This window comes from Eulemur rufifrons, chromosome 20 (genome assembly GCF_041146395.1).
Source record: "Eulemur rufifrons isolate Redbay chromosome 20, OSU_ERuf_1, whole genome shotgun sequence".
Lineage (NCBI taxonomy): Eukaryota > Metazoa > Chordata > Mammalia > Primates > Lemuridae > Eulemur > Eulemur rufifrons.
Genome location: NC_091002.1, coordinates 27,491,598 through 27,516,054, shown reverse-complemented (window position 1 = coordinate 27,516,054; position 24,457 = coordinate 27,491,598). Strand labels below are relative to the sequence as shown.

General features: G+C 48.1%; 1 protein-coding gene across 1 annotated transcript in view; it reads right to left on the bottom strand.

Moving 5' to 3' along the window:
• Positions 1-24,457, bottom strand: part of TGM3 (transglutaminase 3) — a 45,380-nt gene that overhangs the window by 6,028 nt on the left and 14,895 nt on the right. The window contains exons 3-11 of the mRNA XM_069495766.1: positions 21,069-21,263; positions 20,530-20,769; positions 19,838-19,956; positions 18,417-18,545; positions 15,501-15,678; positions 15,258-15,393; positions 6,880-6,983; positions 4,867-5,112; positions 1,339-1,647 (exon numbers count right to left, since the gene is read on the bottom strand). Coding sequence (XP_069351867.1) covers positions 1,339-1,647; positions 4,867-5,112; positions 6,880-6,983; positions 15,258-15,393; positions 15,501-15,678; positions 18,417-18,545; positions 19,838-19,956; positions 20,530-20,769; positions 21,069-21,263 — 1,656 coding nt within the window. The remainder of the gene's footprint in view (positions 1-1,338; positions 1,648-4,866; positions 5,113-6,879; positions 6,984-15,257; positions 15,394-15,500; positions 15,679-18,416; positions 18,546-19,837; positions 19,957-20,529; positions 20,770-21,068; positions 21,264-24,457) is intronic.

Sequence of the window (24,457 nt, the reverse complement as noted above, 5' to 3'; positions counted from 1 at the left end):
TCAAAAATAGCTTTTTCTTTTTTTTTTTTTTTTTTGAGCTTCCAAGGTAAATCAGAGCAGGCAATTGTTTCTGACTTTGACAAGATTTCTGCTAAAATTCTGCCAGAAGACAGATTGCCATGGGGATGCTGTCTTCTGCCAGGTGTGACACCTCTCAGCTTCTTGCAGACAGAATTCTTTCAAGATGGGCTGTATAATTAATCAGTTTCTATTAGTTCCTTATGTGAAGCAAATAACCACCCCACCCTTGTTAATCTGCTTTGTAAGTCCAAACTTTTCATAACAGCTGGAAGGATTTTGTCAATGTAGGCACACCTGCCTCTTAATCCCTGCATGGCACCAACCTTTCTCTGCTCCACCTTGTTCCCGTCCCATCCCTGCTACCCAGGGGCAAGAAGTCACTGTCTCTCCCAAATGCTCAGACCTCTAACTCCACCCACCCCCAGCAGCTGTGGGGGACCCGGGGCAAGTGTTCAGGGCCCTGCGGTTATTGCCACTCACACTTCCAGGACCAGACCTGAGAAGTGACTTGTTGTGGGGTGGCAGCAATACGACATAGCACACGGGGTGGCGCTGGATTAGCATGAGGAGGCCTGGGACCAAGACCCGGCATTGCCACTTACTAGCAAGGATACTTAATCTCTTAAGCAAGTCATAAATCTGTCTAAGCCTCAGTTTTCTGCCTCTATAAAATGAATACTACCAGGCTGAGCAAGAGCAAGACCCCGTCTCTACTTAAAAACAGAAAGAAATGATCTGGACAGCTAAAAATATATATAGAAAAAAATTAGCCAGGCATGGTGGTGCATGTCTGTAGTCCCAGCTACTCAGGAGGCTGAGGCAGAAGGATCACTTGAGCCCAGGAGTTTGAGGTTGCTGTGAGCTGGGCTGACGTCATGGCACTCATTCTAGCCCAGGCAACAGAGCGAGACTCTGTCTCAAAAAAAAATAAATAAAATAAAATAAAATAAAATGGATACTAAAATCTATTCTTTTTTTAGAAGGCCAAATGAGGTAATATGTAAGGATGTGCTCTGCAAACCCTGCAAGGTGGTATACACCTGTAAGGGATATCATGCCATGACGATGACCTGCCAAAGCCTCCCTCCTTTCTCCCCCAGGGCGTAAAAGGATTTTAGTTGGCACCACCCTGGATTGCGCTGTTTGTAGAGACAGCAACTTCCAAAGCATCGGAGCCCAAGGCTTAACCCTGGGGCCTCTCATTGGCCCATCCTCAGCCGGCTGACTAACCGGAAGCCCGGCAGAAACCCTCCAGCCCCAACAGACTATCAGCTACCTTGGATTCGTGCATCCCCACCAAGCTACAGGATGAGTTACCTTCTTCGGGGCCCAGGGACATTGTGACCGAGTCCTTCCACACCTCGTGCACAAGCGTGCCGTTGTAGACTATGGTCCAGGCTGTCATGTTCACTGTCACCGTCTTCTCTTCGCTGGTCAGGTTTTTGAGCAGCAGGACTAGGCTGACTTCTTTGCCCACTGCCAGAATGCCAGCGACCTTGAACTTCCCAGAGATGCTGGGCTCCTGGTCCTCTGCTTCCAAACGCCCTGCAGATGTCGGGCCAAATGATGCATTGGGTTTAAGTTGCCCCAGAGCCTTTTCGAACACTTGTCTTTCCTGGTTGGAACCTGTGTGGTGGGAAAAGACAGAAGCAGCTCAGGGATGTGGTGGCCACCTGAGCACAGGAGAGCGTCCCGCGACCCAGGGTGCAAACCAGCTGGCCGCTGGTGCTTTTCCAATCAGTTCCAAACGCCTGAGAGTCCGTAGAGGAAGCTGCATCAGCACCTGCCCAAAATGACCACTTGGCTTGACTGTTTGCTTATGTTCATTAAGTTAGATTTCTTTCTTTGATCAAAGTTCTGATGAAACTTAAAGAACAAACATCATTTTTAAATAAATAACAAAAACTGAGCTGAAAAGGATTAGAATAAATTCATAAGCAAAAACAAAGGTTATGATTTAGAAATGTTTAAAACATTTCACCACATTGTTCCGCCTTGTTTCTAAAGGTGCTATAAGAGTCAAAGAGTGACACTTGGGTCTCTGCCGGTCGGCAAGGACATCCCACAGCTGGTGTGGTTCCAAGTTATGACTAGTTTAAATTGTCGAGACATTCCAGGTTTCCACAGTGCAGGGGCTGGATGAAAGAATGAGGTTTCTGACTGGCTCAGGCTACGGGTGCTGCTGAAGGTGATGGTGTAAGTGACCCGCAGAGGGTGAGGTGATGTCCCCTAAGATGGCACTTGGGGCACTACGTGCTGAGTAACCACCTGCGAGCCTCTGAGCCAGGCTGACTAAGCAGGTCGCACAGGACCTTCTGCCTCGGCCTGAAGATGGATCTGCTACAAAGGAGAAGGTATTGCCCCTCCAGGAACACAGACAGAGGTGCACAAAGAAGAATTGTCACATTTGTATCTGCAGAACAACCATATCTATGGTCCTCTACCTTCCCCAACCAACCTGTGAAATTTTTAAGGCACCAGATGACTTATAAGCACTTTGCAACTCAGCTAGCCCTTTCCTGTAAGTTACGTGTAACAACTGGCAGAGACTTCAGAGCTAAACTCATCCAAATCCATCGTGCTAGAGTTAAGGCCCTAAGAGGAGGAGCAACCGGCCCAAACCATTCTGAGGATTAGAGACAGAGACAGATAGGGGTGTCTGGATCCCTGGTCTAAGGTTCCTCCCATTTTGAACCCTACTAGAGAGGAGGCGGCCGCCAGATTACCTATGCCCATAGCTCCTGGTGGGCTGGGTTCCTTTTGGTGCCTTCCCATCCTCTGATGGAGTTGAAAGTCCACACCCAGAGCCGAAGGCTGTAGGGGACCTGAGCCTTCGTGCCTGGGACCTCGAAGCAGGTGTGTTTGCACAATGAGGCTCAGAGCCTCGATGCCTATATAGGTCACCTGCTGGGCTTACTCAAGACTAAGCTTCCTGCTGCTGTTTTCTCCCTTTGGTGTTGCTGTTGCGTCAATGCGTAGCAACCCATTTTATGAGCTTTTCCTCCCTGGGGCCCTCAAAGACAAGCTAGTATCATTGGGTAAGAAGAGCTGGGCAACACCAGGCAGGTGATCTGTCCTGCTGTCACGTAGGGGCTAGGGTGTTGCCACAAGTCCTGCAGGGATCCCCCCAACCTGGCCACACCTGGCTCCTCTCCATTGTTTAGGAGGGTTAGCTGGGACAGCCAGAGGCCCCAAGAAGCAGGATTAAGGTATGAGAGTAAGGTAAGGAACCCCACGGGATCATACCTCCATGTCAGCAGTGCCTGCAAAATAGTCACCTTGGGAGGTCACTGTTTCAGTGAGGCTGTCGATGTTCAAATTGATAAAGATTACCACTGCGATTTCTCACGTCCTTACTACACATCAGCATTGCACTTGGCACTCTGCGTGCATTAGCTCATTTAAGTCTCACTGGAGGCAGGCATTGCTGCTCTCATTTTACAGGTAAGGAAACCAGGGATCAGAGGTCCTAGGGAACACGCTTGAGGTCACAGTCATGAGTAGTAGGACTGGGGTTCACCTTCCGCCTTGGGATTTGCGTCCCTGGCCCCCTACGCCGGTTTCTACCTCATGACATGGTTGAAAATACTTGTCCTACATCTGCCCTCCCGACTTCACCCTCCTGGCCTCACCTGCGGTGTTCTCTGCTGCACCCCCAGGGCCCAGCATGCCCCAGGCTGTCAGGAGGGCCCAGACTGAGAACAGCCAGTTGACTGGGAGAAGGTGCATCTGACCTCGGCCTTGGAAATGGCCCACAGAGGCAGACTGCACCCATCTCATTACCCTAGGGTGGTGCCTCAAAACGTCCACAAACACCAGTCCCCGGAAGAGTCACCCATCTGGACTTGGAGTCAGACCCGTCTCCTGTGCTCAGCCTTCCTCTTTTGTAAATTCCAGCCAACACCAACAGCCAGTAGTTGCTCAGAGATTTGGGGCTCAGTTTAGAGGGTACTGTAGGTGCCTTCACGAGAGTACTTTTCTTGACCCCTCAAAGCAGACTGTGAGGATCAATGGAATCAACTATTTTGAAGCATTTTAGAAAGAGTGAAATGTTGAGCTCATTAAGGACTGACTGTGTCCTGCTAGAGAAAGCACTAAAAATGTATCTAAAAGTGAACTTCACACTCAAATGCAGAACTGTTGTCACCATTGAGAATCCTCAAAGAGATAAATGCTGCTGGTTCCAAAAGCAACTTCTAAGAAACAAACGCAATTTGAGTAAAGGCAGCCCCATACCAACTGGCCTTCCAAGGTGACTTTGGGGGACCCAGCACTTGGGTGGACACCTGTGATTTCGGGGACTAGGGTGTTCACTCTACCATGTAATCACACCTCATCTGGCTTCTTGGGAGGCTGCTGAGTGCACATAGCACAACCCCAGTCTCTGGGTCTCTTTGTCCATTTCTTTGTTCAGATGGTGTTTTCCGCCCGTTTCTCGGAGGCCAGGGGAGCAGAGTGATAGAGAAATCTCCCCCCAGGCCCTTGAGGGCCTTCCACAGGGCCCGTGTCTCTCCAGGTGATGTTCAGCCATGGTGCTGTCACCCCAGTTGTACAATTGAGAAAGGGACCCAGCTGGAGATGAACTGAGCTGTCAGCCACCTGTGCCCCGCAGCAAACTTCCACCTGCACTGCGGCCGGCCATGGCAGCTCAGTCCCCACTGGAAACAGTCCTGGGAGTGGGTGTTGGATTTGAGGGGGCAACCCTACCATTCAGGCGGGACTGGCTGGGAATGTGCGGGAGGATGAGGCCTTCTCTCCTCTCCACCCTCAAAGCTGTCCTCCCACCGTGGAGGACACACCGCGTCCTCACACCGCAGAGCACCGCCCCTTCAGTGCCCCTCCTACCTTCTGGGTACTTGTACTTCTCCGTGACGTCCATGCGGGAGTAGCTGCCCACGGCCTTGGTGCTGATGTACCTGCCGACCGAGCGAGTGTCCACAGAATTCTTCTTCGGTGTGCTGTTGGCGCTATCTTGGATCCAGTTGGTGCGGTCAGCATTAACCTCCGCGAAGACGAAGGGTGTGTCGAATTGCAGTTTCACGTCACCCTCTCGCACAGCGTGGACTGAAGCAGGGCCACACTGGAACACCCCTGGTGGCCAGCATGCAGAGGTTGGATGTACGCCAAGGCCAGGCCCACCCACAAGAGCCCACCCAGGGCCCGCTCCTCTGAGGGCCTTCCATAGCTCCCCACTCTACCCCATCCCACCTGCTGCCTCTCCCCTGCCAAGCTCCTTCAGCCCTGACTGGCTGCCCCGCTCATTTGGCATTCAGCAGAGACCCTCCCGTGCTATTGTTCTTTCTGCAATGTCACCCTGGTCAAACTCCCCGTCTCCATAATACTGGCTCAATCCTGCGTTCTGTGGGTACCTAATCTGTGCTGAACCACTGTCCTTGGTCTGTTTCCTAAAGTCTTGCTGTCTTGTGCTCAGGGTGGCTGCTTCTTTTTTACCTCTACAAATCATTCTGCCCTAGAAGGTTGTTGTCCTCCTGTTCCTGGAAGAATTCCCTGAACTCCCAGCCCACAGGGTCTCCTGCTCCTCTGAGCTCCCAAGCCTGACCATTACCTCCCTCCTCTCAGCACTCAGCATAGGTAGCTAAGGTAGATGAATAGATGGATAGATGGACAGATAGACAGATGGATGGATGGATGGATGGGTGGATAGATGGATGGATGGATGGATAGTTAGATGAAGAGATAGATGGATACATGAATAGATAGATGAATAGATGGACAGATAGATGGGTAGATGAATAGGTAGATAGACAAATGGATGGATGGATGGATAGATTATATAGATAGATAGATAGATAGACTGATTTATCAGAAACTTTCAATTTTTTTTTTTACCATGACCCCTAGAAAGAAATACATTTGATGTCTTGGCACATGTTTGATACTGAAACAAAAGTTTCACAGGACAATAGTCCTTAGTCTTGCTGTATCTAATGAGCCATGCTATTTTATTTTCCTTTTTTCTCCCATTCCATTTCATTTTCATTTCTTAAAATGATGGTCACAATCCACTAACTTGATTTTATTACCACCAAGGGATTGCAATGAAAAGTTTGAACAATCGTGGCCTTGAACATATCTGCAAGGTGACTCCCCAATCCCCAAATCTGGTAACACCCATCAATTCTGATGGAAGGGCTAGGGATTGGGGATGGGATAGGACAATTTTCATTGAAGTCCTTTTAGAACAGTTTGAATTTGTTTCAACTATGTGCACATATTACTTCATAAATGATTTTTTTTTTTTATGTTTGAAAGAAACGACTGGAAATGAAGGTAAACACACAAGGCATGCACTGGAGAGCAGAGAAGGGAAGAGGAAAAATTCCTGGAGAGTGTGGGATCCAACTCCTCATGGGAGGGAAGTGGGAGAGAGGCCAGAACAGGAGCACAGGCCTGGGACAGGGGCGTGGCAGAGGCAGCTGCTCTGGGCTGTGATCAAGGAGGCCCAGAGCTGGTGGGGAATGTGGACCGACCCCAAGGGCAATGGGGAACGGCAAGGTTCTGCACTGGGAGAGACAGGCTGCTAGAGGCGGTGCAGGGAAATCATTACTGGCAGAGGAAGGCTTCTTTCCCTTGTCACCTGGCCCGTGCCAGGGTCTCGGTGGCAGGAATAGCAGCCAGTGTAAGTACAGGGAAGGCACTCATTTAAATAGCAGCCCGAGCCAAACAAAATTAGAAGGGGAAATCTATTTTTAAAATGTTTTTGTTTTAATCCCATTGTGCGTTCCAGAGATGAGGAGGGCTTTGGGGTTGCTTCCCTGTGCTGCTGTCCACTGCTGTAAATAATTGAGAGGCTCATGACTTAGAGCCATGCCCAGAGAAGGGCTGGTGGGGGGTTACCTTGGCTCCTCTCCTGGGGGGTGGCGTCTAACACCTGCCATCCATTGAACGAGGGGCCCAGGTCAGGCCGGGTAAACCAAGCTTCATTCCAGACGTGGAAATTCCTGCAGACAGAACCAGGGACTGCAGAGCTTGCCTAAGGCCACACAGCAGGTGACTGGCAAAACATCACATCTTTGCCCTGATAGACATCAAGTGAGTTTACCCTGGGACAGCTATTGTGCTAAGCCTTGGTGAGCATTGTCTCATGGAAATCCTCCCAGCACTGTGAAATGGGTACTATTTTGATGCCCATTTCATAAAAGGGGAAATTGAAGCTCAAGGAAGTTAAGCAGCTAACAATGGCAAGGTCAAAGTTTGGACTTATGTATGCCTAACTCCAAAGCCAAAGCCTTGACCACCACGCTCCACTGCCCCTCTGAGGAGCAGAACACATCTAGGTTGGAGCCAGCCACCCAGCCAGCAAATCACACAGCTTTGTCTCTGTGCCCTGTTGGGGCACACGTCTGTATTTGGTGCGGCTGAAAACAAATGGTGCTGCCACTGGAGTGACAAGTCTGGCTGAGAGCCACGCCACCTCTTGGCTGGGGTCTACACTGGAGAAGGAAGTAGACCAGTCCTCAAATGCTCTCTGCCTGTGTCTCAGTCTGTATGTTTCGGTCACTGCTCACCCTGCACCAGACCCAGCCAGCTCGCCAAGGTCAGTCTTATTCATTTGGTCCCTGGCCTCTGCCCTCTTCTCCCCTCCTCTCCACTCCCACAGAAATTACAGTAACACTGGCCTTGACAGTTTTCAGTTCAACTTGGAGAAAATATAAGTCCAACATAAATCCAAGTTCCAGCCAACATGAAAGAAACACTTTTTAATACTCATAAGGTGGAAAAGATAGTTCTAAGCAGATCACCCATTTCAGAAGCCATAAAAGACTATCTAAAAATACATTTGACTATCTAAAAATATTCAAGTTGCATATAAACAAACAAAAGTTTTGTAGTTCTGTTTCTGGGGTGGGGGATATGCTCATAACAGATGAACCCTTTTGCATATAATGATGCACTCTGAAAAAAAAAAAAAACTAGAAAAGACAAATGTCTGAGAGTGAACCAAGGAGGAAGATTTTGAAAGGGAGTCAAAACTTGAAGGAAGCCACCAGCGTGGGGTGAGCTGTACTTTCTGTGGCTTTGTCCTAAGGACAGGGCACTGTTGGGGGTACAGCACAGGGCAGTGACAACTCTGCAGCTTCCTGACATGAGGAACCAGGAAACAGGGCCCAGGCCAACTTGGATTGCTGGAGAGTGAGGGGGGAGTTCTGGAAAGAGGGAGTCAAGGAAACTGCCCAAACCTCTGGGTGACCCCTGAACTTCACATGCACAAGGCAGATGACCAGCAGTTCAGCTAAAGATAAAAGAACTGAATGGATGTGGGAGCTGCTGCCCACGGCAGGCGAGACTGCTTGCAGTTGGAGTCTGTCCAAGGTGGGCTGCTAGAACAAAAGACAAAATGGCAGTATCCAGGGTCCAATCCAAACTTGCTCAACATACAAAGAACCAGGAAAATGTGATTTATCCTCACGGGAAAAAAATAATCAACAGAGATCAACTCTAAAATAAGCCAGATGTTGAAATTGTTGGGCAAAGTCTTTAAAGCAGCTACTGTAACTATGCTTGATGAAATAAAAGGGAATATGCTCATAATGAATGAAAAGAGAGGAATTCTTGGTAGAGAAATAGAAAATATAAAAAAAGAACCAATTGGCAATATCCAACTGGAAAAAGGACCAATATGTGAAATTAAATAATTCTATGGATGAACTTATTCACAGAATAGAGATGACAGAGAAAAGAGTCAATAAACTTGAAATAAATGAGTAGAAATTATCCACTCTGAAGATGAGAGAGAAAAATGATTGAGAAAAATCAATACAGAAAATATGTGCAACGTATACACTCGATAGAGATTTGCTATATTAATATTATAAAGTACTTATAAATCAATAAGAAAAAGACACAGAAGAAAAGCATACCAGTTCAGGGCAATGAGCAAGCAGTTGTGATAAGAAATGCAAATGATCACTGAACATAGGAAAATAGTTTTAACCTCACTACTATCAAAAGAAAATTAAAATGACAAAGAGATACCATTACAGAGATGCAGAGATTACACCTATTGACTGGCAGAGATTAAAGCATAGGATGATACTCACTGCTATACTCATTCCCAGGTGGGATAACAAGCACTGTCATACCCTGTCGGTGGGAGTTTAAATTGGTATGACCTTTGCGGGTAGCTATTTGGCAATGAATATAAAAAACCATTAAAAATCTACATACCCACTGAGCCAGTAAGTCCATGTCTAGGAATTTCTCCTATAGAAGAACTCACATGAGTGCACATATAAATATGTCCATTGCAGCATTGTTTGGAACAGCAAAAATGTTAGAGGAAAAGTTCTTCAATAAGGGAGTGGTCAGATAATTGTGGCACAGCCATGCAATGGAATATTAAACAGCTGTCAAAAAGAACAAGTAAACTCAATCTAGTACTTACATGGAGAGATGTCTCAAATATATCATGAAGTGAGAAAATCAAGTTATAGAATAGTGTATGTGTTATTGCTTATATATATGATAAATTCATTTGAATTAAAAAATTGGGGAAAGTTAGTCTCCAATAATTCTATTGTCTTAGATAACCACCATTAACAATTTGATGGATGTACTATGTGCATATGAACTAAGTTTTACATTGTTTCTGTAATGTTTTCATTTTCTCTAATGAGAATTACTCACTACTTATATAATTAGAAAATAAATGAATATTTTAAAATATGTGTATCATATAAATAATAGCCAAAACAGTGTTAACATAGAAAGTTAAGTGTTTTAACTTTCTTACATATATTAACTCATTTAATCCTCACAACATCTATAAAATTGAAATAATTATTATTCCCATTCAACAACTCTGGAAACTGAGGCACAGGGAAGTTAAGTGACTTGTCCAAGTTCTAACAACAAGTAAATGGGCAGAGTGGGCTTTGAATCCAGGCAAAACAGTTAAAAAAGGGAGATAGATGTCACAGTAACAATAGGGGGATAATAGCTCAACTATATAATGGAATATGATGCATTTTAAAAGATCTTATTTTTGAAGCCTATTTAATGACGTGGTGGAAATGCTCATAATGTTTAGTCAAAAACACATGATCGAAACTGTGATCAAGGTGTGGGAAAAAGTAGGACGTATCTATTATATGTTCTGTCTTGTACCCATGCCTTGTAAAATGTATAATCCCAGCTCCATAAATAACAACGAACACAGAGAAGATTAAATAGAACATTATCAAATGTTAGAAACATGTGAGCAATAAGATCATAGATGATTTTTACTTTTTTATATATTTTGACATTTCCTATAATCGTTCAGGAAAAAAAAAATGATCTCCTGGACCCACAAAATGTCTTTTTGAATGGTGCTTTAGGATTGGCTAGAATTCACCAAGGAGGAGGCAAGGGGAGAAGGACGGGAGGAGATTCCAGGTGGGTGAAAGGGGCAAGGGAGGGATGAAAAGCAGTGAGAACATGCGTTTCACATTCATTTTGTTCCTGGCAGACAACCCTAGGGGAAAGGTAGGTTGATTAAAAAAAGAAAAAAAAAAAAGTGGTAAATTGTTGTGTTTTAATACTTATTTGAAAAGCCGGAATTAAAGACAGAGCAGATAACAGACACATAAATACATCCTGGCTCCTCCTTCATGCGGACGCTGGAAGCCAGCTACTGCAGTTACACGTATTTGGGATAGGCACCTTTCAAATGCCCGTGGGCGCCATCGTGGAAATTCTGGTTTGAGTTTTTGGTTGTGTGCCACACTCGCTCTCACCCCCCAAACTTGGACTTTGTCCCTGTCCTGAGGGTCTCAGAGGCAGGAGCTCAGGATGAGGACAGGTTGCAGGCATCAGAACTACCTGAGGCATTTATTAAAATATGCAGGTTCCTGCCCCTCTAATCTCCCCCACCCAAATTAACCTGATGTAATCTTTGAAGTTTATAAACCACTGCTCTAGAGCCAGCAACTGAGCTACGCTTGCCTTTGAATTCACAGAGTTAGGAGACCCTGCCTAGAAAGTGGCCCCAACCCCCTACTCCTTCTGTAGGTAAACTCCTATTCGTCCTCCCAAATGCTGATCAGATACTGATACCGCCTGCGCCAAAAAATCTTTCCTGATATACTGAGAGTGGCAACCATATCTCTATGCTATCTCTGCATCTTGCACATGTTCAGTGATTTCACTTCTGCTCCATAATCGTCCATCTTTATACGTGGCTATAAACTCCTCTAGCACGGTGCCTGCATCTTACTCCGCTTGGAGCCCCGAGTCCAGTGCACACATGCACTGAATCACATTGTTCTCGAGCTAAGACCGCTTTCCTTGGTTTCCTCACTGCAGATCTGGGGGAGGCGCTCTGGGTACCCTGGGAGCTGGCTGAGTGCTGCTACAGGCAGGTGTTCAGAGGCAGAGGCCGTGGAAAGACTGCATAAGGAGCCGGGGACTCAGCCAGGTGTGGGTGCCCACAGCTCTTCTTGGGAAGCGCTGCCCGGCTGCACCTCCCCGACAGGGCCGGGGCGATCCCCACGTGCCTTGTACCTCCCAGCCCTACCAAGTCTACAAGAAAAGTCAGCTCTGCGACTCTAGAGACTGGCACATCAAGTCAAATGAATTTAAAAAACGCGCCAGAAATGTCAAGCTAACCTTAGTGAAACTGTTCCAACTCATTTGGCTGCTTGCTGCTCAGGGGCTGAGCAGGCTCCAGAGACTTCTTCAGAGTGGCCCAGAGGGGACCCATATCCAAGAAGCATCCTGAACTAAGCTCCCCACAAAAGTGTCCTGACTCTGAAGAAAGTGACTACTCCACAGCTTGTGCCAGCCAAACCGTGGGCATGTGCAGAATGGCTTAGAAAAAAATTACCCAGCTGGATGCTGTGAATGTGAGTAAAAGAAAGATCTGGAAGAAATCTCTGAGGTCCTTTGGCCCTTCATTTACAGGTGAGAAACTTCTGTAATGTTATACACTTAGAGTGCCTACGTGTCTCCAGCTGTTTTAGACACGTTACTTCTCTCTGGGCCTCTGTTTTCTCATGTACAAAATGAGCAGGTCCTTCTTTAAGTCCCTTGCAGTCCTAATGTTCTTGACTTGGTAGAGTCCTGTTCGAGGACGCCTGTGTTCCAGTCCCAGCTTGGACACCAATTCACAATGCGACTTTGGGCAAGTCATTTCTCTTTACCGAGCCCCTGAGACAACTTTTAATCTTACGAAGAAGTAACATTTGCTGCCGAAGCATGAACCAAAGGACCCAGCTTCTCCACCTGCGTGGGTGGGACAGCCCCCAACCTAACCAGAGCCCCCACGGGCGTCTAGCCAACCTCCTCTGGAAAAATCTCAAGGTAAGAGCTGTCAGATTTCTCAAACATCAGTCAGGAATAATAGTAACAACATTCTCTGGCATCTCTCTGACACTGTATGCTTTACGAAGCTGCCTGAGTTCAAATCCCATGTCCACCACCTTCTAAGGATGTCCCTTGGGTAAATTATGTAATCTCTCCATGCCTCAGTCTGCTCACCTACAAAATGGGCACAGGGCCTACCTCGTCATTTGTGAAGGATAAATGTAAGCATGTAGAAAAGTGCCCGGCACATGACGATTGCTCAACACATCATTAGCTGCTACTGTTAGGACTACTCAGCCCCTCTGATGCTTTGCCTCACTCGATCCTCACATTCTGTTACATTAGGCAAATCTGGACAAGGTTCCAGAGCTTCCAGCATTTATGACACACAAAGATTCAGACCAAAGGTTTTCTGTCTAAACCCAAGCTGTCCTTATAATAATAGCTTGGCAGTTTCACTCCAGGCAGAGGAGTGGTTTAGCTTTCCCCTGCACGGGATTCCATGGACAAGGGGCAGTATGGCTCTCCTGGGGACGGCTGGCTCTCCTAAAAAAAGTGAGATGGGCTGAAGCTGCAGAGTATAAAAAAATTCAAGCTGGGGAGAGACTTCAGTGATCTTCTAGTCCTAGGCCAATCCTTGTATTTCACTGATGAAGAAACTTGGGACCAGAAGGATGAGATGTCTTGCACAAGTCTCGAAGCAAGACGGTAGTAGGGTCGAAAGCAGTGCCTGGAACTCCCTGTCTTCATACCGTCTGGGACTGGTTCCTCACCCACGGCTGGTGGGGAATGGGGTAGGGAGGGACCACCGACTCTCTCTGTTTCTGAGAAGGTTCAAATGAGGGGAGGGAGAGGGATGGGGACAGGACCCTTAGGAACAATCAGAGCTTCTGGACCTGAGACCTCCCCCAGTGAGGCCACAGAAATGGCAGTGGAGCCACCCTGGGATGTCCCCCCCAGCCCATACTTGCCCTAAAGGTGACTGTATTCAGAATGAATTGATAAGCTGATGTGGAGTAGCAGTGTGAATCAGTAACTAAGACACCCGGGTTCCAATACCAAATTCAGCTGAAAAGCCGGTTTTCCTGCTTCTAGAAAGTCTTCTTTAAGGGTTCCCTCCCTGCATTCCCAGAATCTCTCACCTGCACATCACACACCGTGCTGTGTCACTAATTCACCTCTGCTCATGGCTTCCCCACACCCTGTGCCCTAACAGCACAATAAATCCTTTTAGTAGAGGAACTGAGTCTTAAGCTTTCCCTCTCCCTGCAGTTCCTAGGGTGCAGGATAATCACAGGAGGGTTATACCAAAGGGGACCCCAGATCAGTTATCCTGTTAGACCAATCATCTCCTTTTTGAGAGGAAACTAAGGCTAGGAATGGCATTACCCCGACAGTCGGAACTGGCTGTGGTAGGATTTCAGACACAATGACAGAAGAAAAAGCCAGCAAAAAGAAAAGACATTCATTTATGAGACACTAAAAAACAAAACCTTGCCATAAGTAGCAACGTCATTAGAGAGAAAGTTGTGTGCAGATCAAGAAAGAAAATTCTAAAATAAGCTTTCTCTCCCCTAAGAAAACCCGGGAATCTGTGTGACCCACGGTGAATTACATAAGCTTTGCTCTCCTGCAGAGAGAGGGATGCTTTTTATTTTTTTTTTAGACATGAGGTCTTGCTATGTTGCCCAGGCTGGTCTCGAACTTCTGGCCTCAAGGTATCCTCCTGCTTCATCCTCCCAAGTAGCTGGGACTACAAGCATGAGCCACCACAATCAGCTCAGAGAGGATGATTTCATTACTTAGTTTAGTTGTTTGCATTGAGTTATTTATTTGTTTTAGCAGCTTTTCCCATTAATTTCTTTTTTCCTTTCACTTTATCCATTAGTTACATTAAGCACATTTCAGATAAGTCGGGTCGACTTATTCTGGGAATAATAAGTAATAGAGATATTTTAAATAGACTATCTCAAATTTAAACATCTGAAAACAAGATGGCATCTGCTATAAGTTTATCTAGCCATTTATATGCATGTGAGCAATTATATGTGTGTATGTAGCCTTTGAAATGGATTAAAACATTAGATTAATGACAAATGTGTACGGTACTTTATATATAGAGACACACAGATATCTATGTGTATGTGCAGATATACACCTTATTTTCAATTGCTATCTGATAATAACTTGGCATGTGGTGTAATCTTAAATAACCATCAATATCTATTTTCATGTGAATAGATACTGTTCTAGGTAGTTATATGTCTATAAGTTTTATAGAACCTATTTCTATATTTAAATCTACTATTAAATCACACATATGTATACATACATAATATACTGATGATGTGCACATGGCATATTTATGGTTAGAAATATAAATGCCCAAATACAGATAAAACTTCTTATTTTCATCTGGAATCCAGAATAAACGTCTAATTTTTCATTCTGTCAACTAAGATACCTTAGTAGTATCTATATTTTAAGAAAAAAAATGTGTTGCTTTTCTTTCTCTCTTTAAGAAAGTCCATAAGTCATATGGTTTGCCTGAAATGAAATAAATTTATATTTCTTACTGAAAAATCAATAGTTTCAAGTTTTATCTTGTAAAGCAGTATAGGGTCCAAGGGATCCTGTAAATTCAGGGCGGTTTCACAAAGCTCAGGAGCTGTGTCTTTCAGGGGTCTCAGACCCTTCATCGAATGGCAGCAAGATAGAACAGACCGTCAGACTTTGCAGGGCACCGAGGAGAGGTGTCTTGGGTCCTGCTAGGTGTGTAATTAGCATCGTCAGCATTTCCATTCTAAACCATGTACTGACATGTTACTTGCCTGGCAACTCCGGTTTGGAGCTGGGTCCCAGGGCCATGGTGAGAGCAAGAAGCTGCTCAGATTGGTGCTCGAGGTTCAGGGACAAGGTCAGGTACTTACCATACGCTATCACTGCCCTTGTCCAGGGGGTTTCCCATGGGGTCGTAGTACACATCCACGCTGAGGTTTCGGTCTGTGTCATGGGCTGAGCTGAAGTTGGTGATCACCCGGGAGGGAATCCCCAAAGACCGCAGCACTGCAAGCCAAGGTGGGTGTGAGGACGCCGGTTGGGGCGGAGATGCTACCTTGGTGTCCCCCACTGCTGCCCACCGACCCAGTGAAGGCACATCACACCCCAGGTACCTGTGTTGAGGGTCCCAGCAAAGACCCAGCACTGGCCGTATCGGACAGGCCTGAAGCCAGATTTTTTCCACTCCTTGAGGATCTCCACGCTGCCGTTCCAGTTCCTCGGGTCCCGGCCACCCGTGTAATTGCCGCTCCAATTCCCAGCAAGCACACCATTGTCATCGTTGCTATTGACCTAGACAGAAAGCCCACACACACACACAGACACACACAGACACACACAGACACACACACAAATGAATCAGCACCATGCTTCTATGGGGAGTGACATGCAGAATTCAGAGGACAAGGTGGGGAGATGAGGAAGGCAGCCAGGGACCACGGAGTGAACTTTTCTTTGTCTTTCTAGGTGACTTGGGGATGATAATTGTCATAATTATTCCTTAGGGGCATTGAGTGGTTTATGAGTTTAGAGGTGCCTTGCCAAACAGGCCGTGTTGGATTGCCCTCGATCCCTACGTTAATCCTATGCTGCCAGCTGCCATGGGAAACAGACACGGCTTGTCCGCAGCAAGGCAGGCTCGGAGACCCAGCTTGCAGAGCACCGCTCATGAGAAAGAACTCACAGACCCCTCTCTGCTCGGGGTCCACGGTTTGAAACTCTTTTTTGGTCTACTGGTCTTCTAAAAAGATCACTTGGGAACTTAAGCAACTATCTTCTTCTTGGAAAGAATAAAGATGGAATATTGTTTTTCTTTCATTCCTTCAGCCCTTTGTCTGTTCATTCATTCAGTGTAAGGTCCGGTCTTCATGTAACATAACCATGATGCGGCCTGAAAGGAGCCCTGGACGAAGAATCAAGAGCCACGCGTTCCGTTGCCTTTGAGAGACATGCACTGAGACATTTCCAGGCGAAATGATATTAAATGCTGTGATGTCTTGGATTTATCAAATAATCAGCGGAGGGGGTCAGAGTCACTGCCGAAGCTGGTAATGGGTACCTAGGAGATCATCATACTTTTCTGCCTACTTTTGTGTAGGTCTGAACTTTCCCATAATAAAAAGTTAAAAGAGAAAGAGAGAAGGAGAAACTGAGGCTACAAGCCCCATCTCGCCACTTGACAGCTCGGTGATCGTGCAAGTCAAGTCACCTTTCTGGGCCTTCATTGTTTCACCTACCGACACAGGGAAAGTTAGAACAAAGGTGCTCTGAGGTGTCTTCCAGCAGCCAAGTTTCAGAGCCTGTGACAATTTGTCGTCCCTCCCAGCTGTGCAATGAGAGGCTGAACCGGGATCTCCCCGGGTGCCCCCAGCCTGTGAGTCCCACTCCCTCTCTTTGGAGCGTCTATAAATGGCAAGGCCTATGGGAATGGACAGTCTGGAAACACAAGGATCCTTGCCCTGGACAGGCCTAGCCCAGAGTTCTGCACTTCTTCCGGGAGGGCCTGGGTTGTCACCACAGATCCAGCAAGACAGGGCCTCCTCCAAGCTGGGAGGTTGTGCGGCCTCTCCTGTCTCCTGAGTCACTATGCTCCAGCCACCAAAGTGGTAATCAGCAGGTCATCTCTGGCTGAAAGCTGAGCAGTTCAAAGCCCTGCACAGGCCATAATTAGCTCGTGGCCCAGCCCAGCTGGGAGGTCTGGAGGGAGCATCGGGGAGGTGCAGCTAAAGAAATTGGCTCCAAGATAAAGTGATTGGGCCCCAGGTGGGAGTGAGTCAGCAGCTGCAGGAGCCGGCTGGCCTCACCCACTCCCTCTCCCGGCCAAGTAGGCTCACCTTGCTAAGTGGCCCTGACCTCTGGCTTCACTTGACCTCTGCCTTGGCTTTAATTCTACCTCTTCCAGGCCATTTGCTTTCAAGGTTCAGCTCCAAGCCCACAAGGTTCAGGACCAAAGCAGCCCAAGAAGGGGACCAAGAAGGTGTGGGGACTTCTTTGTCCCCTTCTTGGGCTGCTTTGGTCCTCATCCATCTCCTCAGGGCCCCAAGTTCTCTGGACCTACCCAACTCTTCTCCTCTGAGGCCCAGTTTAAGACTCAGCTCTTTGAAAAAGCCCTCCCTGATTAACCCCAGATATTTACCATGCAGCTGAAAGGTTGTCCAAATGTTTCACCAAGCAACTAGCTCACTATCGCGGATGTTATCCAGCTCAAAAGTAAAGAGACCAAGAAATGCCCAAACCATGAATAACAGCACAACAAAACCCCCAAAGGTTAATACATTTCTAGGTTAAAGTAGAAGAACTCGCTTTCACTGTTAGCTTTTTTAACTTGTAGCTTTTGAGCAGGCGGATCTTATATTTGGATGCTTTTGGATGGAGGTATTCTCTCCACAGAGTGCAGATATGCCTCCCCGGGGATCTAGCTTGCCTGTGTGTGTGTGTGTGTGTGTGTGTGCATGCATGTGTATTGTAAGGGGACAAGTCTTTCATGTGGCGGGATGGGGAGGGTGGAAGGAGCCCTTGGGCAGGCAGCCTGAGGCCTTGCTTGGGTAGGACCCACAGGCTGTGCACCTTGAGCAAGCTGCTCCTGAAGCCTGTTCCCCACCTACATCACCGGTAATCTGACATTCACACTCCGGGCTGTGGAGGAGAGGGATTAAAGCAAAGGAGGGTACCACTTCCGGCTCACTTAGGGGCCTTCCTTCCTTTCCCAGGAGGCCCCGCAATGGCTCAGAGGCCTAGCTTTGCATCCTCCCATCCCTGGTGTGCACCCAGAGGCCAAGGTCCCTTCTCTGAGAAAGGGCTTTGGAGCCAGCCAGACCTGGTCCAGTGCTGCCTCTGCCACACACTCCCCGTGTGTATCAGGGTTCCACTTAGAGGAACCTCCAGTTGGCAACATGCGGACGGTTCTAGCCACCAGCTGCATTTGAGGAGGCTTCAGTGAGATGACATACGTCAAGAGTGTGCATGCCAAACCCGTAGTTGGTGCTCAATCTATGGTAACAATCAGTCATTATTGCCTTCCTGTTACTCACCATGGCACTCAGCACCCGGCCAACATATTTGGGGTCATTTCTGTGGGCCATGTCAGTAGCAGGGTCACGGCGGAAATTCAGACTCTTATCCAAGATTGAGAGGCAAATGCTCAGAATGTCTTCTTCATACTGTTCAAAATGGGACCATATGTTACAATCAAAGAAATGACAAGTAGCATCTGCTGATAAAGGGTATGGGAATGGCCACTCTGGTGAGAACCACAGAACTATTAGGTCCTTTCACTCTGTGGCCTCCAGAGCTGAGAGTATTTAGGACACCTACCACACCCAGCCTTTAACCTTGCAAACCCATCTGGAGTTCTTGCTACCTGTCAGAGCCTGTACGACTCTCCTGAATTGAACCTGAGGGAGCCTGATCTAACCGACCCCCTCACTGCCACAGACCCAAAGGCAAGTCACTTAGCTTGTCTGGCCTTGATTTCTCCATCTGTATAATGGGGCATCAGGTCAAGCTCATCTCAAAGTTTCCTTCAAGCTCTGACTATGATGTTGGGCATATTATTTAGACTCCTGGGGAACTAGTTATAAAGATGAGCTATCTTGCTAAAAATATCTATCTGAAGCTATTTTCACAAAATAAGATTTAAGTCATTGCTTCTCAAACTGAAAGGGCCAAGCTCCTCTTGCGTTGGGGCTTTGCACTTGCTTTGCCTTCAGCCTAGAAAGCTCTTTCCCGAGACCTCTGCCTGGCTCCCTGGCCTCCTCCGATCCTTGATCAAAGGCTTCTTCCTAAGAGAGTCCTTCCCAGACTAAGCCATCAAAGACAGCCTCTCTTCCACTCCTAGGAGCCCTCTACGCCTGTACCTTTTTTTTTTTTTTAAAACTCCTTCCAATAAAATTTGACATAGAAACCCAACATATAAAAGCAACAGCAGATTTGCTCGGGTTGACTACAGAACCAGGGGTCCGTAATGCGCCCAGCATGCACCCTGCCCGAGGCACTCCATTCTGATGTCTCTGTCTGCTGGGTAGAAGAAACGGTGGAGGGCACCGTGCAGAGCTGAGCCCACTGGGGATCTCTGTGGATTCAGATGAGAATCTCAGTAATAAATGACCAAGAGGCTGCGGATTTGAAAGGCTGAGTGTTCACACCAAGGAAGTGTCATCACATTTTCACACGGGATGAAAAACAGAAGCTACATGACTGTCCCCCATGTCTCTAATGGGCCTTATGCTTATTCCTACATCATGGCACCATGATACTTAATACTTCATAGCATTGAGTTGTGTGTGCGTGTGTGTGTGTGTGTGTGTGTGTACATCTTACTGCCCAGGGCCTGGCACAATAAATGTCTTCTGAATGAATGAATGAATAGAAGGGCAGGTAGACAGAATTGGGAAATTTTGGGGCTTTTGGGGCAATAGGGCCATTACTTTCAGCCTCCTGGGGACCCTTTTACCTGTCCAAAGTTCCAGCCAATCATGTTAATTCGATTTGTGCTTCCCACATAGATGATGCCGGAGTCTTCCTGGACATACTCTTGTCTCTCAGCCTGGTTACTCAGAAAGACACTATCCACTGTTTGACACAAAAAGCAGACACCAGAGACTAGAATCCTACAGAGGATATAAAGGTCAGTCCTCCTCCCACTCCGAGACCGGCCTGGGGTTGGAGCAAGCGCCACCTTGAGCCCTTCCCTGACCCATGGGCTGGAATGCTTCCAGCTCTAATTGTGGGGACTGTGAGCTAGAAGGAGAAGCTGGGATGATCTGAGGGTCAGAAAATGAGACCCCAGGGCTGAGACACCTGCTCCTTCTTGGGGGAAGCTGTCTCCATGCTGCAGAAGTGTACGGTAGGCATTGTCCCTTAAAATTAAGTGTACTATGCAATTTGTAAAAGCTCCATGTGATCTCCACAATAGTTGCAGAGGAAACAGCAGGATGTCCATTGAGTGGAGAGGAATCTGAGGCTCAGAGGGACAGAGTGGCTGCCCGGGCTCAGACAGCTGATTAAGTGGCAGAGCTTCTGTGCTCTTTCCACAACCCACACACTTTCCCTAATCAAAGCCGGGCCTGGGAAGATCATCCACCCCCTCCTTTCCTGGGTCGTTGCTTGGGTCAGGGTTGGGAGTGTGGGTGGTTAGACACCTACCGTTCACCCAGGGATTAAAGAGCAGAATGAAGTCCCCCAGTTTCACAGAGGCGCTGCCGGCCTGGGAGGAGATCTGGACGCTCATTGCGTAGCGTCCGATGGGTGCGCTGGCAGGACTGGAGACGGCGATGGTCAGGTTATTGCTGCTGCTGTCCTTGAGCACTGCGCTCCAGCCGCCACTGCTCCCATTGGAGAGTGGAAACACGGCCTTCGTCATGGCCGACTGTGAGGGTTGCGGCCCTGGCAAGGAAGACAGAGGGTGAAGGTCACACTGTGCGGAGAGATCAGGTTCCAGCAACCCTCCCCCCACCCGGGGACATCATCCGAAGAAGCACCACATTGTAGCACTGGAAGTAACAGGAGTGACCATGAAGACTAAGTCTCGGGCTCAGAGACGGGCAGCAACTTGCCCAAGGTCACACGGAATCAATGACAGAGCCATGATTCCAGGATGGTCACCATCACCTCCGGAATGCACAGCCCCGAGGCCTGCTCAGGCATATGTGTGTGCTTGGGGGTCGGGGGTGTGGAGCAGGTACCTGTGGAGACCGTGAACTCCAGTCTGTCTCTAGAGCTCAGACTTCCGCTCATGGTCAGTAGGATCTCGAAGGTCTGACCTCTCCGCACGATGAGCTCCTGGCTGGAGAACTGGTCTGTGTGATGTGCCCGCCGGTTGGAGCTTAGCTGCCAGTTGATATTCTGGACTTGTAAACCTGTGAGACAGAAAGGAGAACCTCAAGTCCCGGGATGCAAGGAACGATGGGTGGGGAAGGGGCGTGGGTAAGGCGGGTCAGGGCAGAGACAAACTTCTAGGAGGAGTCGCATTAAAATCCAAAGACCCTGATCCCGCAGAGCAAGAACGTCACAACCTGTTCCCATTCAATGTTTCAGACTCAGATGCGCCAGCTCACACGATGTGAGATCACAGACAGCCGGACCCCTCCCCATGCTGTTCCCGCTGCCAAGAGTGTCCTTCCCCCTCCCCCTGGTGAATGTCACTCAGCCTTTAAGGAACAGGCCAAATGCTCAGTGAAGCTTCACCCAGCCAGCCAGGAGAACGGTGTCACCAGAGCACCTATGTTGTCCACATGTAGCATCTCTCATTGCCTTGCGGGTGGGGGCTCCAACCGAAGTCGGGGGGAGGAGGACACTTCTAACCCCACTGGCCTGGTTTGGCTTGTTTTCTTGTCCCCTTGGGTCTCCCCAGGCACTAAGAGCCTTTCAGCTTTCCAGCGTCCAGCGAACACTTAATTATGTGTCCTTTACCTCCTCTGTGTTTGCGGCACCTTGGCGTTGGCCTGGGCCACTGGTGCTGGGCAGGGTAGCTGTGACTCTGAGCTGCATTTCTAGGCCCAGAGATCAGGAAATCCCTGGCCCAGAGGGGACTTGCAAATCCTCACTGACAAGAGCTGTATATAGGAGCTGGTCGAAGGCCGTGGAATCACTGGATCAGACCGTAAGGACAACCGTCTCAAAATCCACCCTCCGCAACTGCTTCTCACATGATGGTGGAGGTGACGGAAGCTAAACTGGGAAGGGTTTATGAGAGATGCCATACTCCATGTATGAGGAGTGCCCATATCAACCTTTTGGGAAATCTTCCTCTGAGTTTTGTCTGAGAGTTTGCATTCCCCATTCCTCTGCAGACCAAACTGGTCTCAACCATGATGAGAGCGTGATGGAACATCCCAGTGCCAGACACGACTCTTTTTTATCCACGTCTGTCTCTCTTCATCAGAACTTGCCTTCTTGATCTTTCTATTCCAATGCCTAGCACACTGCACGAGTGGATTAGGATAGAGAAATGAAGGAAGGAAGAAATAAATGAACAAAGAAAGAAAGAAAGACGAATGTCAGGGGATGACCATAATGACTACAGCTCAAAGGTTAGTCCATCAGGCAAGGCGACTGAGGCGTTCATCCAGTACCCTTCTGCAGAGTACCTAGCATTGTGGGACACTGTGTGAAATGTACTTGTAACTCCCAAAGAGCTTCCGCACTGGGTAAGACGAGGATAAGTGGTCGTGAATGATGGAACGGGGCAAAGCCAGTCTCCCCCAAGGAAAAGTGCATGGCGGATGCAGGCAGGAAAAAAATCACGTTCGGTTGCAGAGATCAGAAAAAGCTTCATTGGCAACGCTGGGCCTTGAAAGGAGAGAGAATTTTGTCTGCAGTTTAGACAATGGGAAGAGAGAGGCCGGGGGCACAGGAGAGTGAGGTATGTTATTCAGCATGAGAAGAGAGAAAGGTGAGACAGGAGCGAGGCAGGGCAGGACTCGGTAGGGGGCTTCCAGCCAAGCAGCGCTGGAGACTGGGCAGAGGGTCCCTGGAAGTGCTCTCTTGGGTAAAATACAGGCCGTCTGGGTGGTGAGCCCAACCTGCGACTGGAGAGAGGGGCTCAGGAGGTGAGCTTGCCACCAGCTCAGGGTACCAAAAGTCCACTCATTCATACATTCACTCATTCATTCATTCAACAAATATTTATTGAAAGAGTAATTAACATGTTTTAGTACAAATTCAGGGAAACGAAAACATTCATGCAATCAACAAGAATCTGTTGAATGGAGGGAAGAGAAAAGGGAGGGATGGACAGAGGGAGAGGGGGACGGAAAGTGTTTCTGTGCATAAATATCCAGTGGAGACAGCCCGGATCTCAGACACTCTGGCAGTATTGAGCCCTGATAGCTGTGTACGGCTGGGTTGCTAGATGCCAGCTCACTCTATGGCCCCGGCTTTTGACCCCTGCCTCCTGCCAGCCTTGTCCACTACCTTCTGGGCATCCCAGCCAGTTGTGATTCAGTAGAGCTTTACTCTCTCATTGTAGGAAAAAAATAAGGGCTCCATGGAACACACGAGCCTCCCCAGAGATTCTCCACCCCTCTCACACACCCCCCGAAATCGGATGTGTGTCCTTCTCCAGGTGAGGCTCACTATTCTAGACCACGAGCTCTTTATGTGCAGAAAGCTTGCCCCCAGATGGCCCTTTGCCCAGCACAGGGGTAAGGAGAGATGTGGGATTCGGCATCTCTAGCTGGCACCTGCCTCCCCTCAACGGGCCCACACACTTCTGTGCTCCAGCACTGTGTATTGCGGCTGTGCCAATAGCGTCTCCCAGCCACCCCAGAGACCAACAGCTTGTCCTTAGGGAGAATGACAAAGGAAAGACTGAGCTCCATGGTGCCCAGGCTGTAGAGACACTGTCCCTCCCACTAGGGACACCTGCAGAAAGGAGAAGAGCACTTTCCATGCTCCCGGTCGGACGGTGGTGACGATCATATCAGTAGCTAAAGTCCACTGGCATCTGTGTGACAGTTGGCATGCAGTGTTTGCATGCTTTAGTCCGTTAACCCCGTGATGCTGGCACTGGGTCATGGTCACCACACTCCCAAGTGGAGGACTGCCGGCTCCAGAGCCCACACTCACCAGCTCTGCCTCTCCTGGCACCAAGCATGAACCTGGAGTGACAAGGAGCCCTGCTCCCCATTAAGGTGGCTGCGGGATACGCAAGGCTGCTGTGAGCTGGGGGGGAGGAAGAGTGGGACTCACATCTGGCATCAGCCTGCCTTATGTCAACTGCTATGGACAGTATACAGAACACTTTGTGTATGTCGTCAATGCATTCTTTCAACAGGAAACTGAGGCTCAGAGAGACAAAGTACCTTATCTGAGGTCATATACCCAGTAATTGGCAGAGCCGGGATTCCGAAGCCAGGTGTGACATAATAAACCATATATATTTTGTCTCTGCTTTTCACTGACAGGCAGCTCCTAAAGCCCTTGGAATCTTCAAGATGATGAGTGTCTTTCTGTATGCTAATGAGATGACTGGTACTGGAGGCTCCTGGATCACTTCTGGATGTGGTTGCCAGGGGAACCAACCACAGGATTAGGGGTTTGGAACTTTCAGACCCATCCCTCCTCCCCACCT